General features: G+C 42.2%; 1 protein-coding gene across 2 annotated transcripts in view; it reads right to left on the reverse strand.

Annotated features, from left to right (window-relative positions):
• Positions 1-5,523: 5,523 nt before the first annotated feature.
• The window catches only part of LOC147026608 (lysozyme C, tracheal isozyme-like), an 18,775-nt gene continuing 3,134 nt past the window's right edge, over positions 5,524-21,164 (reverse strand). For both annotated transcript variants that reach the window (XM_085882202.1, XM_085882203.1), the window contains 3 exons: positions 19,199-19,354; positions 9,384-9,459; positions 5,524-6,328 (listed from right to left, as the gene is read on the reverse strand). In XM_085882202.1, the coding sequence (XP_085738328.1) occupies positions 6,265-6,328; positions 9,384-9,459; positions 19,199-19,354 (296 nt within the window). In that variant the 3' untranslated portion in view covers positions 5,524-6,264. The remainder of the gene's footprint in view (positions 6,329-9,383; positions 9,460-19,198; positions 19,355-21,164) is intronic.

The following is a 21,164-nucleotide window of genomic DNA, read 5'->3' on the forward strand; positions in this document are numbered from 1 at the left end:
ACAGAGAGTTCCAAGGAACACCAAAGTCATCCCACTCAAGGTCTTGGTCGCTCATAAGGTCTTCAACCAAGCCAACAATTTCCCCCAAGTTGTAGCAAAAGCAGTATTTTCATTTCGTATTTCAGACACAATTTCCTGTGAGAGAAAATAATAATGTATTAATTAAGTTATTTAATTATTAAATGAGTATGCTTCAATCAAAGTTTGAAAATAGGAAAATAAAAAATCTTACCTCAATAGATAAGAGGTTTGAATCCAGTTCATCAACTTGAAGGTTTAGTTCCATAGAAGACAGAGAGTTCGAGACAAGCACACAAAACACCATTGCCAGCAAAAACAAATGTTTAAAATGGAGCCTGGGTTTGAAGCTTTTATAGAGAAAGACTGGTGGGTGTGGTTTCCTTTGGAAATTCCCTGGGCAAGCCTAGGCAAGCCTTCATTGGGAAATTTTTCAAAACCATAACATCCTGTAATTTTCTAGTGATTTCTTTGTGAGTCAGAGATGAACTGGAAATGATGTAAGAGTGGGCGGAGCTTAGCAAAAGTGGGCGGGGCTTAGGAAAAGTGGGCGTGGCTTAGAAAAAATACCTTATGAAAAGTGGGCGGAGCTTAGCAAAAGTGGGCGGGGCTTAGGAAAAGTGGGCGTGGCTTAGAAAAATACATTATGAAAAGTGGGCGGAGCTTAGCAAAAGTGGGCGGGGCTTAGGAAAAGTGGGCGTGGCTTAGAAAAAATACCTTATAAAAAGTGGGCGGAGCTTAGCAAAAGTGGGCGGGGCTTAGCAAAAGTGGGCGGGGCTTAAAGAAAAGTGGGCGGGGCTTATTGAATACCTTGTGGAAAGTGGGCGGGGCTTAACAAAAGTGGGCGGGGCTTAAAGAAAAGTGGGCGGGGCTTAACAAAAAATAACCTGTGGCTCAGGAGGTGGTCAAACAAGAGCATTAAGAGAAGTTTATCATTTCGTAATGGCACAAATGGGGTATCTTAAAAAATATAAAGATTCAAATGTTTTGTTTGTCAATATTTTAGATGGGGATTATTGTGCAAAGAAAATTAAACTATTGAAGGAATTTGAGAATGAACAAATCTTTATAGGTTCAATGAGTGAGCTGTTCAACCCCCAGGTGTTCAATTCAATGAGGTTCAACCTCCAAGTTAAAAGGGGAGACAAATAAATATACCTTGGGATAAAAAGGGGATTTATTTTTAGGGAAAAAAAATATGAATCGCTGAAAATCCCCCATTCATTTACATGGGGAAAAGTGAGCCAGAATCAGTATTCTTACCCTACTAATATTACCTCAATATCACCTTCACAACGACAACTACACCACCGAGAATAGGATCTCATCCAAAAAATAAATATTACCTCAATATTACCTTCACAACAACAACTACACCGCCTAGAACAGGATCTCATCCAAAAAATAAATATTACCTCAATATCACCTTCACAACGACAACTACACCACCTAGAATAGGATCTCATCCAAAAAATAAATATTACCTCAATATTACCTTCACAACAACAACTACACCACCTAGAATAGGATCTCATCCAAAAAATAAATATTACCTCAATATCACCTTCACAACAACAACTACACCGCCTAGAACAGGATCTCATTCAAAAAATAAATAAATATTACCTCAATATTACCTTCACAACAACAACTACACCGCCTAGAACAGGATCTCATTTGAAAAAATTAATGTTACCTCAACATTACCTTCACAACGACAACTACACCGCCTAGAACAGGATCTCATCCAAAAAATAAATATTACCTCAACATTACCTTCACAACAACAACACCGCCTATAACAGGATCTCATCCAAAAAATAAATATTACCTCAATATTACCTGCACAACGACAACTACACCGCCTAGAATAGGATCTCATCCAAAAAATAAATATTACCTCAACCTTACCTTCACAACGACAACTACACCGCCTAGAATAGGAACTCATCCAAAAAATAAATATTACCTCAATATTACCTGCACAACGACAACTACACCGCCTAGATTCGGATCTCATCTAAAAAAAAAAATACTAGAAGCGAACGTAGAATTCTTCTTACATTTGCTTCTGACTTTATCTATAACTTGTTCACAACTGTATACGCAATTTCCGGTTACTTCGGCCTGGATTCGGGATCAACGATCAAATAACGTAAATCACAATTAAAAATTATTTTTTGATGATGCGGGAGATATCTTTATTAAAATCAGTGGAGGAAATATACACCATGTCTGATATTATTTGGGTCTTTCATGTCTCCGACGATGCCTTTATCTCCCAGCATGCATCATTCCCCACGACAAAAACCGGAAACAAACAAAAAAAAAACCAGAAGCAAAAAAAAAACGGAAGCAAAAGGGTCATAGCCAACGACACGGATTCCAAATTGCCAGAGTATTGTGTTGTTTTTGTTGTTTGCTATTCTCTCATGTGCACGTGTTAAGTAATATTCACAAGATAGAAATAAAACCCAATCGTGTTTATACACCGCACAGCGTTTAAAAACAACCGGAAGCAAAAGGTCATATCCAACGACGCGGATTCCAAATTGCCAGGGTATTGTGTTGTTTTTGTTCTTTGCTATTCTCTCATGTGCACGCGTTAAGTAATATTCACAAGATAGAAATAAAACCCAATCGTGTTTATACACCGCACAGCGTTTAAAAACAACCGGAAGCAAAAGGTCATATCCAACGACGCGGATTCCAAATTGCCAGGGTATTGTGTTGTTTTTGTTGTTTCCTATTCTCTCATGTGCACGCGTTAAGTAATATTCACAAGATAGAAATAAAACCCAATCGTGTTTATACACCGCACAGCGTTTGAAAAACAACCGGAAGCAAAAGGTCATATCCAACGACGCGGATTCCAAATTGCCAGGGTATTGTGTTGTTGTTGTTTCCTATTCTCATGTGCACGCGTTAAGTAATATTCACAAGATAGAAATAAAACCCAATCGTGTTTATACACCGCACAGCGTTTAAAAACAACCGGAAGCAAAAGGTCATATCCAACGACGCGGATTCCAAATTGCCAGGGTATTGTGTTGTTGTTGTTTCCTATTCTCATGTGCATGCGTTAAGTAATATTCACAAGATAGAAATAAAACCCAATCGTGTTTATACACCGCACAGCGTTTAAAACAACTGGAAGCAAAAGGTCATATCCAACGACGCGGATTCCAAATTGCCATGGTATTGTGTTGTTGTTGTTTCCTATTCTCATGTGCACGCGTTAAGTAATATTCACAAGATAGAAATAAAACCCAATCGTGTTTATACACCGCACAGCGTTTAAAAACAACCGGAAGCAAAAGGTCATATCCAACGACGCGGATTCCAAATTGCCAGGGTATTGTGTTGTTTTTGTTGTTTCCTATTCCCTCATGTGCACGCGTTAAGTAATATTCACAAGATAGAAATAAAACCCAATCGTGTTTATACACCGCACAGCGTTTAAAAACAACCGGAAGCAAAAGGTCATATCCAACGACGCGGATTCCAAATTGCCAGGGTATTGTGTTGTTTTTGTTGTTTCCTATTCCCTCATGTGCACGCGTTAAGTAATATTCACAAGATAGAAATAAAACCCAATCGTGTTTATACACCGCACAGCGTTTAAAAACAACCGGAAGCAAAAGGTCATATCCAACGACGCGGATTCCAAATTGCCATGGTATTGTGTTGTTGTTGTTTCCTATTCTCATGTGCACGCGTTAAGTAATATTCACAAGATAGAAATAAAACCCAATCGTGTTTATACACCGCACAGCGTTTAAAAACAACCGGAAGCAAAAGGTCATATCCAACGACGCGGATTCCAAATTCTTGTGTTTTTGTTGTTTTTGTGGTATTGTGGTATTTTTGTGGTATTGTGTTGTTGTTGTTTCCTATTCTCTCATGTGCACGCGTTAAATATGAAGCTCACTGAGTTCGCTATTATAATAACCAAGGAGTTTCCAACAATATGCCGTACGTGTATAGTAAAATTACGAATATTAAATCAAACAAAAACTACTCAAAAATACATTATCCTATTTATTACTGTTTCTCGCGGAACCCCTAGCGACCTCTTGCGGAACCCGAGGGTTCCGGGGAACCCCGGTTGAGAAACACTGCTCCAACCACTCAACTCCTTGTCAGCGAGCGAACGCGGCTTTTTATAGCCCCAAGGGGAGGGGCTGCTGTGGGCTTCGCCACCTGAAATCAGCGCCCTCCCCTTTTCACCTTTGAACCTTCACCCAGGCTGGATCCGCCCCTCTCACTTCTGATTGGCCAGCTCCTTCAGAGGGTAACGCCATTTTGATCCGATTTTGCCGTGAAATCGCTGATCAAACGCGGACATGGGTGAAATCGTTGTTGTTGGTGTGACGATGTGTTTGTTTTAAAATAAAAGATAGAGAAAGCATTACGGCTAACTCAAAGATGTACAGCCCTTTATACATCAGTGGGGAATTCTAACCTGGAACACACACTTATCGAAATAACTGACCTCTAGGGAACCTGAATGGTGATCTGTGAATGTGAATGAATGATTGATTTGTGAATCTGTGAATCTGTGAATCTGATCTGTGAATGTGAATGAATGGTGATTCCACAATCGTAACAATATGTTTTAAATTTCAACTTGATCGGACACATGGTCTGGCAGCCAGAATTATTTACCTTTTTGATTTTGGTTCTTTTCTTTGAGTGAGGCTCACTTGGCTGTACCTGGATGGGTCTGAAGGTAGAGGAGTAGAAGCTGAAATGTGTATCCTATCCAGGTTCCTCCTGATGACTTCATCTTTGCTTGTTTGGGTTCCTTCTGATGACTCCAATGCAGGACTGTACCGATTTGGTCTTCCATTTGATTTGAATTTAATTTATTTAAATCCAATTCTGAATTTAATTGAATAAGAATAAACGTCATGGGTCAGGGTCAGGTGTCCGATCGAAGTGAGACGTCTTGGTACCCGGTCATCACTGCCAGTAGTTATAAAGTGGCAGTTCAAAATCATTATTATCAGAGTGAAGGGAGAAACACCACGTTCTTGTGGGGTTTGCCAGGGGAAGCTTGGCCGAAGTCTTTCACGAAGCAGCTGACCAGGCCTGACGATCAATTAAGTTTCGGACAGGAATTTGTAATTTGTTCGTCGTGCCGGCGATGGCTCGCCTACTCTTCACGAAGGACACCGTGGGATCTTTAACGTCCACCAACTAATGCAGGTAGACGGGAGGCCCAGTTTAACGTCCATCTGAGGGAAGGCACACACATGATGAATCTTCCTGCCTGTGAAACACCAGAATGGTAGTTTATTGCTGGGTCATCCTCGCTGCTCCGGCGCATGCTCCCATAGCTGACCTTACCTGACATCCTCAAGCCCACACTATACAGCTCATATGTGAGGTCACCCCTGCCAGCCCTATCAAAATTCTTGCATCGACATGCATAAAGGCAGATATGAAAATCCACAAGAAGGTATGAACTTCAATCTCAACACAAAACACAAGAAGCCAGAATTCAAGGTTAAAATAAAACTTTAATTTTTGATGCAGGGGATCTTATTCCAATGCGTTCAATCTACCCGTTTCCTCGGACCTGCTGACTGGTCAAGCTCAGCCATTTCTAGCTCAACAAGCCCATCACTGGTACCCCCTTTTATCAGTCAGTCCAACTGCTCCGTACTGTGACACAGAAGTTTATTATTCCAGTTTCTTTGCAATAAGTGGAATGTTGAAGAGTGTTGGTTCTTCTTGTGATTTGTACAGTGTGTGTGTGTGTGTGTGTGTGTGTGTGTGTGTGTGTGTGTGTGTGTGTGTGTGTGTGTGTGTGTGTGTGTGTGTGTGTGTGTGTGTGTGTGTGTGTGTGTGTGTGTGTGTGTGTGTGTGTGTGTGTGTGTGTATCGAGGCCAACATGTTTCGGTTTTTTTTTTTAACCATTTGAGCTTTTGTCATCAAATTTGCAACAAGCCTTTGTTATGAGAATCTGAAGAACATCAATTAATAAAACTTATAATTATTCTTTTATCTGTTGTTTTTGGTAAGTTTACTTCGAGTACAAAGCGGATGTCGATGGGCATTAGCTTTTGAGATGCTTTCTAGTTATGATCTGTAAAAGAGGTTGACTCATTGCTAACATCAATGATGGTTACAACACCCCACCTATCAAAGAGTCAAAAGAATAAATGATCACATTCCAGTTAAGAGCAAGTGGGTGATTTTTCCAAAGAGATGTTCGGTCGAAGATTGCTTTTGTTGTTGTTAAAAGCACCCTTTAATGTAGGTTCCAACGTTCTTCCCCTTGCAGTTCTTTTGCCATCCGTACCTGGCAGACAAAGCAAGTTGAGTTAGTACTGTACTTGGTAAATAGACTCAAACATTGAACTAAAATGATTGACACATTTGATCTATTTTTTTTTGTCCTATCTGAGTCCACACTCTGCTCATTCAACTCCAGATTCAAATCCCATAAATCGCGTTGGATTGTCCATGGCTTCCTCTGGTCCCCTTTCATGGTCAATACATGGACTCACAAGATTCTCTTAAAACAATAGAGAACTCAAAAATTACATCAGGTATGTTATGTGTGCACAAGCAAACATACAGTACATGTACGACGTACACGACTTGATAATCTGGTGTCCTGGTGATGAGGGCATGGGACTGGTTCCTCATATTGTCAGGTCAGGTCAGATCAGAGAGGTGAATTGCTGCAGGTACCATGTAAAACTGTTTCATGGTCGGGTTGTCGTTGTCGGCGACAAAACCATCTCCCCCACCAGGTTTCATGGTGAGGAGGGTGTATAGATATGGACACCCAACAGGATTAAAACCAAAACCTGTCAAAGGGCAGAGGAGCTCCTGATATGCCAATGGCCATCCATACCTGGTGCCCAACGAGCATCCTCCTGCAGTTTGGTTACCTTTTTCTCGGAGGTTGGTGGCAGAATTTGCACTCCAGCCATCGTAAAACACACATTTAAAAAAAAAACAGGAAGAAAAACCCACTCCATGGGAATGCTTCCTGTACAGATGTCCTTTGCAGGGACAAACCCACCAGATGACAGGAGTGGAGCAAAGCTTTCGGGACCCCCACTCTTTGATGATGGAAGAAAAAACACGAGGCAACTCTGCTGAGTCGGGTTGTGTTGGTATGTGTCGGGTTGGTACTGTGGTGTCGTCCACCAGATGGCGATCTCCTCGGGTTAACCTGAGGCAGTCCCTTTGGGTGAGTGCCTGGAATGTCCTCATTCCAAGAGAGGATGATCACCTGTCTCGGGTGTCACCTGAGCTCCATTGCTTGAACACCAGTATTGCAGCACTCTGAGGTTCAGAGACCGGATAGTGGTGAGATCATGGCTGGTGGTTACACCTACTTCTGATGTGGTCACTCTGATGGTTAGCATGTCCAAGGAGTTGTTGTAGTTGTGTCCACCAAGTTGACTCCTATGATAATTGAGGTAACACCGGTCAACGAACGTATTATGAGACTGAGGATTCGTCACTCTTTGGGTGTTATTTCCCTGGTCTCTGTATATTCTCTGAATGAGGTGAGCGATCACTGAGAAGAAGACATTCTATGCCACGCTCGAGTCTATGTTTGATCAGTGGCCCAAGTGAGATACTCATATTGTCTTGGGGAATTTCAATGCATCGACTGGCACTGGCAGGGACGGTCATGAGATCGGGGGTAAATGACAGGGAGTGTTGGTCCCCATGGGTCTGGAACCAAGAAGCAGAACAGCAGCAAGTTCCTTTACTTCTTGATATGTCATGGACACAGGGTGGCTGGTTCATGGTTTCAGCTCCCACAGCCACATCACTGGACTTGATATTCCAATGCTGATGGTGTGGCAGAGAGTAATCATGTTATTGTTGATGATTGCTGGATGTTGCTCCAGAACTGCAGGGTCTACCGGAGTGCTCACTTCCTCAATACTGACCACTGGCTTGTTGTCGCAACTCTGAAGCTGCAGCTCAAATTCAAGAGAATGGTACCATCCATTCCTTGGCTGGATGATAGTAAGATCAAGGATGAGGGTAACTGAGAAGTTTGGAAACAGATTGAGTGCGAGTCCATTGGATCTGGGTGTTTCAGGGGATCCTGAAGAGTTGTGGTTCTGAAGCTTCAAGACTACAATCCTTGATATTACCTGTGTATGTCTTGGAACCCACTGTCAGGTGAAGAGGAACTTTGTCACAGAAGGGAAGCTGACCATTGAGTTTGATGGCAAGCTTGAGGGCAGAACTAAACTGTTCAGACAGCTGAGGAATAAAACTGTATGTTCATTGATGGCAGACAAGGAGACCTATGAGCGAGGAATCTGTGAAAGCGTAGAGCATCACCTATGGTCAAGTATTCTCATCCTGCTTCTAGAGGAATTTGTGCATTATGTTCCTCCAAGGCTGTCCCTCGGTGGGCTGCAGTTCGAGCGGATGACTACAGAGGGTGGTGAGTTCTTGGCAGAGAAATCCAAAATGAAGCCCTGCTGGGCCAGTTACTTTGAGTGGCTTTACCGCTCAAAGTAACCGGACCAGTGGGGCTTTTGTTACTAATCCTATTGCTGACCCTCCATTAAACTGTAAACCGCCTTCGTTAGTTGAAACACAGGCTGCGGTGAACCGGTTGAAAGAGGGCAAAGCTCCTGGGATTTGTGGCATCCATACTGAACCCTCAAGGTTGGAGGAAATGCTGCACTCATGTTGTCGCATGCAGTTCCATACTCCTTTTGGTGCACAGGCATCATGCCAACTGATTGTAAGAGGGGCCGCCTTGTTGTCCCTGTGGAAAGGGAAGGGTGGTTGCCAGAACTGCAACAACTACCGAGGGGTGACGGAGCTCTCAGTGCTGGGCAAGGTCTTTGCTCGGATAATTCTTGATTGGATCCCCTTACCATCTAATCTGCTTGAGCACCATCGCTCAGAGCAGTTTGGGTTTACACCAAAGAGGTCAACGATTGACCGTATCCTTGCTCTTCGGATCCTCACCGAAAGCAGGTGAGAGTTTCAGCAGGGGCTGCTTGCAGCCTGTGTTTATCTCCACAAAGCGTGAGATCCAATGAACCGGGATGCTCTCTGGAGGATCCTCAGTCCTTGTGGGGTGCCACCAAAGCTGATCTGATTTCAGAATTATACTCTGGTACTGAGAGTACTGTGAGGTGTGGTTGGCCTGCTTGTTTTGCCATTTGCCAAAGACCTGACCATCATGAATCCTGGGGGTTTCAGAGCAATTTCCCTCCAGCGAAACTTTAAGCTGCTTCAGGCGTTTTACGTCAAGAGATTGTTTTGGTGGTGCCTCACCTGTTTTATGTATGGAAGATTTATATAATTACTCAAATCACAATGTGGTGCAAGGAAAAGAGTGGTGTAAGAAGTCTCACCAGGCCTTGAATCCCTGCTGTTTTATAATAATCTTGGCACAGTTCACAGAATCTCTTATGTCTGAGTTCAGCAGCTCTGTGGACACAGACAATGTACAGATGAGACAAAGAAAGAATGTGAGCACTAAATTTACAGTCTTCATGGGTGGCAAAAGAAGGAAAAACAAATACCACTAATCAATTTAAATGGTAGTTTATCTGTCGTGAATAAAATAAGAGTTGACATTTTAAGCTTTACCCTTCGTCAGAACAAGGAGAGAGAGAGAGAGATAGAGATAGAGCTAGAGATAGAGATATAGAGATAGGATTCATTTCCAAACAGGAGCTTCCACCCACCTCCCGCAATCTCAATGTCAGTACCCCTCGTGCATCACACATACTTTCTGCCAAAGATTCACAAACCCAACAACCGAGCCGTCCCATTCTGTCTACCTGTGGCAGTCCCACTGAAATAATTTACAGCTACCTGGACAACAAAAAAAAATGGCCCCAATTGTATCCTCTCTGCCATCCTACATGAAAGACACTAATCATGCCTTACAGATTTTTGATCGGTTTCAGTTTTCTCACAACAACAAATTTCTGTTCACTGTGGACATTTCATCACTCCACACGGTTATTCCAAATGACGAGGGTGTTCAGGCACTCAAACATTTTTTCAATTGTCGCACCATCTAAGACCCCAGCACTGAAACTTTGCTTCGTTTGGCTGAATTGATTCTCACACTCAATTGCTTAAAATTTTCCAATTAATTTGTCTCAAAAGATCAATGGTGCAACTCTGGGTACAAAAATGGGTCTGAATTACGCAAATGTCTTTGTCGGTTTCATTGAAGAACAATTTTTTTTCTCAATTTGATTGCTCGACACAAGATTTCTTTGGACGCTTCATCGATGATCGTATTGGATCAACCTCCGCTCACAGATTCGAACTTGAACGATTCGTCAACTTCATCAATGACTTCTATCCAGCGCTGCTCTTAACAAGTCTGAAGACGACGATGGTTCACGAGCGGTATTTGATTATGTAGATTGTTTCAGAAGTCAAGGATGAGACAATGTGATAATTTTTGACCAAGTTATAAAAATGGTCAACATGATGTGGTACGAGTGACAGGTTATAAGCTGCAAAATGTCGAAAACCCAGTTTTGTTTAACAACTTTAAAAATATGGCCTTTGCATAACCTTTAAAGGTCACAAAACAATGTTGTGGAGATTAAAATAAGGAAACAGGATACGTGCTATAGCTTAATGGAGTTAGTTCGTCGAAGAAGGTCGAAAACCCGGTTCGATTCCCACAACTTTGAAAATTTGACCTTTGTGACCTTTAAAGGTCAAAGGTCAAGGATTATGACCTTTGGTGCAAAACTTCCTGTGGATCATTCCAGGAACAATATAACGACATATAGGCTATATGGCATTTCGCACTCCTCGGATTATCCATACTTTGATGAAATCAGCGTAAAAACAAAGTTGAAGGGGGCGCCACGGGCAAGGTGTTCGAGATAGAGCAAAATGGTTTCAAGACTTTAGGTGGGGAATGACCTCAAGATTATGCATAAAAAATATTGTCATCTTCGCTCTCAAAGTTTGGGCGGTCGTATGATTTTTATGTCAAAATTCGCAATTTTCTAAGTTCGTGACCTTGTGACCTTGACCTTGGGACGAAAATGAAAAAATCGAACTCAGTGGGGCCATGCAGGTGCCAATGGGCTAACCAAATACTGAAACCCCTGCCAGATTCGACAAACCCCCTTGGAGAAGATGTAAACTGAAATTGGCTACGCTCTAAAAACACGTTTTTTGGGCGTGGCTCCGCCCATAATGGGCGCACCATGCCCATTCTCAGGTAAACACAACTAGATCATGAGATAAACCTCCCACCAAAATTTTATCAGGATCGGATCAAAACCCACAGAGCTATGCTCGGGACAGACAGACAGACAGACACCCATAACGAATATAGTGGTCACTTACTGACTCGTGAACCAATTGTACGAGGGAGATTTCAGATACCTGTGTCACATTTTTACATATCAAACTCTTTGTGATAGATACCGGTTTAATGACTACTGTTCACGACAAGCCAACAGATTCACACAGCTATCTAATGTACTCATCCTTTACATGCCAAGAATTCCATTCCTTATTCCCAGTTTCTGAGGCTCTGTTGTCTCTGCAATGATGACTGGGATTTTGGGTCGAAAGCCAATGAGATGTGTCAGCTTTTCACAGATCGTGACTATCCCAGCTCACTCGTGGAAAATGCTCTTAACAGTGTCCGACCAATGAACAGACAAAAATCTCCTTCTTCCAAAAACAAAACCTGATAGTATTCATACAATACTTACCCTGCACAATCACCGGTTTTGGAGACATAGAGGTGCAATGTTTTTATTTTTCCAAGGTGGTGCCTGTACCACATGGCCGATGACATCATGATTATTATTTAAATATTATACAGGAGGAGGCGCTCCTATGGTAAATATTTCATGTCCATCACACCAGCAGTTGCTGAATTTGTTTTTTTTTCATCATCATCAGTTAAGTGATGTACCCGTCACATTATGACGTCATAAGAAAGGTACAGATGAGATCATTAACAGAGCTTATTCCTTAAGGGGAGTACTTGACAATGTCATGTTATCAATTTTTTCCATGGAGCGGTTTCGGATATATAGAGGTGTGTGGAAGAAATAATTATATTTAATGTACTCTAAATTGTAATTGTGCTGGTGTTTTATAAATTTAATTTTTATGCTACAAGTCAAATTGGCTGTCAGTGTTCCTTCCCTTTGCAGAGTCTTTGCCCTTAATGTTGATAAAAAGAATGTCTTGCTATGGTACAATGTGACCTTTTTTTTGTATACCTTGTCGAGACTCGTATGAGAGCTAACACACAATGCACATCAGGGGGGGGGGGGACATGAGACAGGAGGGGAGGGAGTGGGAAGGACAAAACAGTGGGGAACAGAGACATTAGGAGATCTGTGGAAGGGAGAGGGATGGGACGGGGAACATGGGGAATAGAAGATGGACATTACAGGGACTTTCAGGAAGGAAAAGCAGGGAATTTGAAGAAGGTGGGTTTGGGTGGATTATCGGGGCGAGAAAAGATCGACGATTTGGATGGGGGAAACCATCCCCAGATGGTTTCCAATTTGATATCTAAAAACAGGAAAACCAGATGAAAATAAGAGGTGGTGGTGAACATCCGTTTTGAAGGCCTGGAGGGAAGAATTGAATTGAACAGAGTGAGGGAGTTTATTCCAAAGGTGGGAAAAAAGAGGAATGAAAGAGTGAAGGTGAGCAGCGATTCGTGATTTTGGTAGTTTTACCAGAACGGGGTTGTTGGCGGACCTTGAGCGCCCTGCGTAAATATGGTGGGGCCAAATCGCAGAGAAAACAGGGGGGCGAGGCTGGAGAGGAGACGGTAGAAGACAGAAAGACCACCGACCAACCTGCGGTGATTGAGTGAGAGGCCCAAAGAATCAGCCTCATTGCGGGACATGCCGATGATCCTAAATGCCTTGGTTTCTACCGCGTGGAGCCGAGAAAGGTGGGAGGCAGGAGCACCAGCCCAGAGGGGAGAGCAGTACTCAATCAGGTTGCGGAGAAAAGCTTTGTAAGTGGTCAGGAGCTCAGGTGGGCCGAGGAAAGACTTTGCATGACGGAGGATTCCCAGTCGGCGACTGGCTTTGGAGGCGAGGTTGGAAATGTGGCTTTCCCAGGAAAGGTCATGGCAGATCGTGAGACCCAGAAGCTTGAAAGAAAGGACTTCTTCCAGAGGATTGTTGAGAAAGTGGATGGAGGGGGGGGGGTTCTAAATGGTCCTTTCGAAGAGACACAGTGAGAGTGTGAGATTTGTCCAGATTGAAAGACGTGCTCCAGGTGTTGGACCAGTTTGTGATTTTACCCAGATCTGCAGTGAGCGAAGAAGCTACTGCGTGCCAGTCTGAGGGATGACCGATGGTACGGCAGAGGGTGGAGTCATCAGCAAAGTGATATAGAGGATTTTCCAGAGAGTCGGAGAGATCATTGATGAAAACCAGAAAAAGAACAGGACCCAGAACGCTACCTTGAGGAACTCCAGCCTGGACAGGAAGAGGGGATGAAAGAACTCCATTTAGGGCCACACGGTGACTGCGACAGGAGAGGAAGTCTGCGAGCCATGAGTGGAGATGGCCTTGGATACCATGGGAAGAGAGTTTGGTGAGTAGGGCAGGGTGCCAGACTGTATCAAAAGCACGTGATATGTCCAGGGATACGGCTCGGATTTCCTGTCTGGCATTGAGGACCTCCATGCATTGTTGGGAGAGCAGAAGCAGCATTTCCAGGGTAGAGTGACCTGGTCTGAAAACCAAATTAATGATCAGAAATCAAGCCACTGGAGAAAAGGAAGGATTTGATGTCTGAAGCGATGATGGATTCCATAACCTTGCTGATGATTGGGAGAAGGCTGATTGGTCTGTAGTTGCAGAGATCTGTTTTTGCACTTTTTGTGCAGTGCAGTGATGTTTGCAGATTTCCAAGCAGATGGCAGATGGCCTTGAGCAAATGAGAGGGTGAATAGAACAGAGCAGAAGAGCAGGTTTTTGCAAGAGCAGAAGTTTTCTGCAAGTTTTCTTTTTCTGCAAGCAGAGTTTTCTGCAAGAGCAGAAGAGCAGGTTTTTAGGACACGTGGGCTGATACCGTCTGGACCGGTTGCAGAATCTGAGTCGAGGTTTGACAGCAAGCTCTCCACCTTGTCAGGAGAAAAGGACACAGAGTCCAGGGACAGTTGTGTGTGACTGGGTAAGGTGGGTACAGAAAGTGATGGGTTTTGGACACAAGATTTAGATGCAAACACCGAGGTTAGGCATTCAGCTTTTTCATGTGTGGTATCAGCAGTGCTGCCATTTGAGGTAAGGGAGGGGATGGAGGGGGAACATACACCAGAAACAGATTTGATTAGACGCCACCAGGATTTTGAGGAGGGAGAGAGGTTTGAGAGTTCAGACTTGAGATGAGAAAGATGTTGTTTTCTGGCTCTCCTGAGGGTAGATACACACTTGTTCCGAGCTTTATGGAAGGAACTGAGATTGCCCTCATTTGGGTTTGCTTTCTATGAGGCAAAGGCAAGTTGTTTCAGGACAACTGCCTCGCCACAAGCTTCAGTAAACCAAGGGTGGGAGGAAGGGTAAGACAACTGAAGACAAGAGGGGATAAATCTGTGCAAGAGGGAGAGCAAGTTTCTTTGAAAGAATTCCCAGGATGAGTTGATGTTGGAGAAAGTAGTGATAGGAGACCAGTCTGGAAGTTTGATGGCTGCTCGGAGACCCTGCCAGTCGGCTTGAGTGAAATGCCAGACTCGACGGCGGTGAGGTGGTTCTCTGATAATAGCCAGAGAGTTGTCCACTTTGACAAGGACGTGGTCAGAAGAACCGATTGGAGCAGAAGAAGAGCAGCAGATATTGTCAGGGAAATTTGTCAAAATCAGATCCAGAAGAGATGGAGTACCATTGGTTGAGATCAGGGTCGGGAAGTTGACCGATTGAGTCAGTCCTAATGAGTCGCAGAAAGCTTTTGCTGAGGTGCCATGACAGGTGAGAGAGGTACCCACACCTAGCCAACTGGCATGATGACAATTGAAGTCACCACATATGAGGAAGAGAGAATTTGGATGAGAAGCTCATTTGAGCTTGTTTTTTTTTTTGACCAAATGAGCTTTTGTCATCAAATTTTCAACAAAGCTTTATTTTGAGAATATGAAGAAGGCAGGAGCACCTGGGCTGATAACAGCAAACTTTAGCCGTAATTACATCATGTGCTTCTCACCTAAAAGACACGTATTGCATTTTGAGTTCTTTGTTTAAGGCTTAACAGCCCCCTCCACTCTCCCGTGAAAGTATAAAAATGCCTGGAAATGAAATCTTGTTTTAGTGCAAGCACGGGTGGTGTATAGCATCTCAGTGGCTTGTACTCCTTGGGACTGACCAAGTACCAAGTTAGAATAAAACTCTCTGATGTAATGTACATTGACGTTGTGGAAAATGAATTAATCAGTGTCTTTGATTTGAGTCGGTTAAACGGTGTCTTTGAAAAGTAAGAGAAATAAAATAGAACCAGTTAAAGTTCCACAACAAAACCGAGGAATTCTAAACGATCACAACGAGACTTCAGAAGTCAACGAAACTCAAAAATTCCTCATCAGGTGCAACTTTTTTCGATTTTTCCAAGATGGCGACCGTACCACATGACCTACGACGTCATAATTATGAATAAACACATTATACAGAAGAAAGGAACTCTTGTGGTAAAATGTATTGTCAATCAGACCAAGGGTTGCCGAGAAAATGAATTTTTAAATGCAGACACGCACGCATGCACGCACGTACGCCAAACCCTGCTTTTTGCGAAATACAAAACAATTGACGATTTTAAGCGACCTTGACCTGTTGACCTCAAAAGAAATAGCCTTCAGTGACCCAATATGCAAACCCTGCTCAAATTTCAAGTGAATCAGATGGAAATCGACGATTTTGTGCCTTTGACCTCAAAACAATTGGCTTCGAGCTTTTGATTTGTGAAGCAATTCAGTGAACCAATGGGCAAAGTCTTAGAATTTCAGGTAAATTGGATGAAAAATGGATTTTATGTGACGTTGACTTTTTGACCACATTATCAATTTTCCTTCTTCATATTCTCATAATAAAGCTTTGTTGAAAATTTGATGACAAAAGCTCATTTGGTAAAAAAAAACAAGAACAACCTCAAATGAGCTAAGATCCTCGTCCTCTTAATGATGACGTCATAAAAAACGAATATGACGTCATTGTGATGTATCAGGTTTGCGATAAATTATCTGTGCTAATGCCCGGATTCATTCCCGCAAACAAAATTCAAACAGCTTGTCTCGTTTCGGAGATAATGGTATCGGCGATTTCCATTAGCGGCGATATTATGACTTCAACTTTTTTTCTCGGAAGAATTTCCAAAATTGGAGATGGTTACTGCCTGCGCATGGGCTTTCTGCATATACATGGCAAGTTTCACGAAGATCCGATGAAAACTCTGGGTTGTGAAACAAAAAATGTCAAAAAATAGGACTTACTTCATAAAAATTGATATGACGTCATAGTGATGCATCATATGCGCGGTAATTCATCTCTGCTAATGTCCTGTTCGATTCCCACAAACAGAATTCAAAAAGCTTGCCTAGTTTCGGAGATAAATTTTTTTTAGGCGATTTCCATTCGCGGAGATATTTTGACGTCATAACTTTTTTTTCTCGGAAGAATTTCCAAAATCGTAGATGGTTACTGTCTGCGCAGGGAATTTTTACATATACATGGCAAGTTTCACGAAGATCCGATGAAAACCCCGGTTGTGAAACAAAAAATGTCAAAAAATAGGAATGACGTCATAAAAATTGATATGACGTCATAGTGATGTATCATGTGCGGTACTTCATCTCTGCTAATGCCCTGTTCGATTCCCGCAAACAGAATTCAAAAAGCTTGCCGAGTTTCGGAGATAATTTTTTTAGGCCATTTCCATTAGCGGAGATATTTTGACGTCATAACTTTTTTTCTTGGAGGAATTTTCAAAATCGTAGATGGTTACTGTCTGCGCAGGGAATTTTTACATATACATGGCAAGTTTCACGAAGATCCGATGAAAACTCTGGGTTGTGAAACAAAAAATGTCAAAAAATAGGAATGACGTCATAAAAATTGATATGACGTCATAGTGATGTATCATATGTGCGGTAATTAATCTCTGCTAATGCCCTGTTCGATTCCCGCAAACAGAATTCAAAAAGCTTGCCTAGTTTCGGAGATAATTTTTTTAGGTGATTTCCATTAGCAGAGATATTTTGACGTCATAACTTTTTTTCTTGGAGGAATTTTCAAAATCGGAGATGGTTACTGTCTGCGGAGGGTATTTTTACATATATATGCCAAGTTTCAGGAAGTTTCAATGAAAACTGTAGGCTGTGAAACAAAAAAGTCCACAAGAAGAAGATGAAGAACAACAACGTGAGTAAGACTTAGAGATCCTCCACGAGGATCTAAAAAAAGAAAAAAGTGTTGTGGCCCCGACAGTCACACAGACACACACACACGGTTTTGTGTGAGCATGTGTGTGACATTGAAAATTGACCTTGAAACAACAACACAGCAGTTAAAAAAACGAAGCATCGTACAAATACCTTGGAGTAGACGAGGGCCATCAAATATGTCACAAACAAAATGTGCAAAACAATCGCCAAACAATACCAACGGAGAATGAAGCAGATCCAGAAAAACACATACCTCTCACCAAGAAACAAAATCAAAGTCATAAACCAACTCGCAGTACCAGTGCTCCAATGCAGCTGTGGAATAATAAACTGGCCACAATCAGAAATCAAAAAGTTAAACATCAAAACAAGAACACTCCAAACCGTCCACAAAATGTTCTATAAAAACCAGTGCATCCCGAGAATGTACCTGCTGAGACAAGAGGGAGGGAGCGGCCTGATGGAACTCAACCAGGTGTACAGAGTGACGAGTGGAGGACCAGCTGAGTACGTGACATGCTCAACAGACTATCGGATTCAATTTGAAAACAAACATGAACAAAACAAACCTGAAAAATTATCCCTAATTCACCTTGCAAGGAATTTTCAAAAACTGGTGTGAATAGCAGATAGCGCACAGGAAAATGAAGAGGCACCAAATACAACCCCAACCAACAATTGCAAAAAATAAAAATATAAAAAGAAATAACAAATATACACCAACAACTGGGAGAAGGACAAAAGAGCAGGAAAACAAAGAGTTGGGATTGACAAAGAAGGATCATTGGAATGGCTAAGAAGAGGTCAGCTCAACTGGGACGGAAAACGAATAATAATAATAAATACCCAAGATCAAGGACATCACATCAGTGGATTTTAAAAGATGGCAGGACAGAGTCAGACGGACAAGTGTCGGTTCTGCAAAATAGAAACAAAAAGTACTAATCACCTGCTTTCAGGATGCAAAAAACCATTATCAGAACAACTTTACACACAACGGCACAACAAAGTATGCAAAGTGATTCTTTGGCATATCTGAAAAACATTCAACATCCCATTTGCAGAAAACTCATGGAATCATGAACCAAGGGCAATCATTGAAAATAAGGACGTCATGCTCACGTACGACCTGATGATACCATCGAGCATGAACATAGAAAACAAAGCCTTGCAAACGGCCTTCATTCTCAGGAACAAAAAGGAAAAGACAGCATTGCTGATTGAGACATCAGTAGCCAGTGATTTTGGCTTAAATAATGCAGAAATCAAGAAAATGACCAAATACCAGGACCTCACAAATGAGATAAAGAGATCTTGGAAGATGAAGAACTTCAAAATTACACCAGAAATACTAAAGAAGAGTCTCACTGAGATTTTGAAAACCATCCCTGGGAATATCATCACAAACAAACTACAACTGGAGGAGGTCCAGGGTTCGGTGATGATCCTGAAAAGAGCCCTCGGAACAAAACTCTGAGAACAACAAAGTTAAACAGCTTGGTCCATGAACTGTGATCCCTTACCGAAGCGGAGGTGGATAATTTGAGTCCTGGGAGGACTTTGTTCCACCTCCTCAAACCCACAAATGTTGATAACAACCAACGAAACACACGTAAGTGATTGCAATACCTATCGGGGGACAGGCTAGTGTTCAACATTGGAGTATCATAATCAGGAAGGAGAAAAAAAAGGTCGTAGGTAATTTGTGCTAAGGAGAGCAGAATGATGGTGAAACCCAGCAGTGGGTAAAATTTGAACTCAATCCCTCACGTGAGCAGTGAACGTTGCAGCCGTTGCGAGGATTTTTGTCATCTTTGCACCAATAGTGGTTATTGATCTGGAATATTCCGTAATCGATACTGTCGTCATTGTTCTTGTGCAGTGCGTCAGTTTTGTAGCTGCTTTCGGCAAATGCCATACAGACCCCTGTGGACAGGTTTGTATACAAGGAAACACACACATGTAAGCAGGTCATTTGGCCCAACATGCCTACGCCGTCTCCATATCCCATTCATCTTGTTTATCAATTTTGTTATCTTTGACATACTCACAGCCGTTCTGACCTTTCCCTTCATCTAACTTAACATGATCATCCCCTTGTAATTAACTTACACTTCCCACTTAATGTCCATATGGGGAATTTATAGTCAGAGCGGTGACACCCAAAGGATTACTCCTTTCAAAAGATTCGATTCGACTCCTCGGGGGAGCAATTGTGCAAGACCAAACATCTCCGATGACATCGATTCTCCGAGTCTAATATAATATCAGGGACATTAAATCATTACATCATTGACAGTACATTCCATCAAGTGTTCACACCCCTTGACTTTTGTCACATTTTGTTGTTTTACAGTTTGAATTTAAAATGGATTAAATTAAAAGAATTTGTCACTGATCCGCACAATATACCCCACAATGACAAAGTGAAAACATGCTTTCAGAATATTTTTTTAATATAAATTAATAAAAAGCTAAAATGTCTTGTGTCAATAAGTATTCAACTCCTTTAACGATGATGCTCCAAATTGAGCTCAGATACATCCAATTTCCTTTAGTCATCCTTGAGATGTCTCAACTTGATTGGAGTGGCGAATTTGATTGATTGGGCATGATTTATAAAGAAACACACCTTTATATATAAAGTGCATGTCAGAGCAGAAACTCTACCATGAAGTTCAAGGAACTGTCCGTAGAACTCAGATATAGAATTGTGAGGAGACATAGATCTGGAGAAGGGTATAAAACAATTTCTAGAGTGTTGAAATTAACCAAGAGCCCAGTGAGCTCCATAATTAGGAAATGGAAATAATATGGAACAACCAAGACTCTTCCTAAAGCTGGCTGTCTGACCAAATGGAGCAACTGGGTAAGAAGGACCTTTGTCAAGGAGGTGACCAAGAACTCAATGACCACTCAAACAGAAGTACAGAATTCCTTGGCTGAGATGGGAGAACATGCCGGAAGGACAACAGTCTCTGCGGTACTTCACAAATCGTGGCTTTATGGGAGAGTGGCGAGATGGAAGCCACTCCTGAGAAAAAGGCACATGACAGCACACCTGGAGTTTGCAAAAAAGACACGTGAAAGACTCTGAGAGCATGAGGCAAAAGATTATATGGTCTGATGAGATGAAAATTAAACTCTTTGGGCTGAATGCAAAACGCTACATCTGGCGGAAACCGAGCACAGCTCATCACCCATCTAACACCATCCCTACCGTGAAGCATAGTGGTGGTACCATCATGCTATGGGGATGTACAGACGGAGTTTACTGGGGGGTTGCACTACCCCCCTTCTCCCTCCCTCCTTAAGAGGTATTTGCTATCTTCTCAGAAACGACACACACAATTTCGATGAAACTTGACGACAACCTGATGTACCAAAGATTGTAGGCTCTGAGGAGTTGTATGGGGGTTCCTCCAAAATATTGATTTGCTCTCTCCTCCGAAGCTGCACACACAATTTCAATGAAACTGGACCACAACCTTCATCGCCAAAAGTACCAAAGTTTGTTCACAACATTAAAAAAAAAAAATATATTGGGGGGATAGAGGTGGGTGTATGGGACCCAAAATAGGTATTTGCTATAACATTGGTTCATCGGTACATTGTGCTGATTCCGTCCCACGATGACGTTCTCCTCAGTATCATTATTGTACCAGGTGAGCGCCCAAGGGTATGGCCCCAATTTTTAACCAGAGTTGGTGTCAAAGCCACCCAATGCTCACCTGTT

This window comes from Eptatretus burgeri, chromosome 5, assembly GCF_056783735.1.
Source record: "Eptatretus burgeri isolate ZD-2024b chromosome 5, Ebu_testis_v1, whole genome shotgun sequence".
Classification (NCBI taxonomy): Eukaryota; Metazoa; Chordata; class Myxini; order Myxiniformes; family Myxinidae; genus Eptatretus; species Eptatretus burgeri.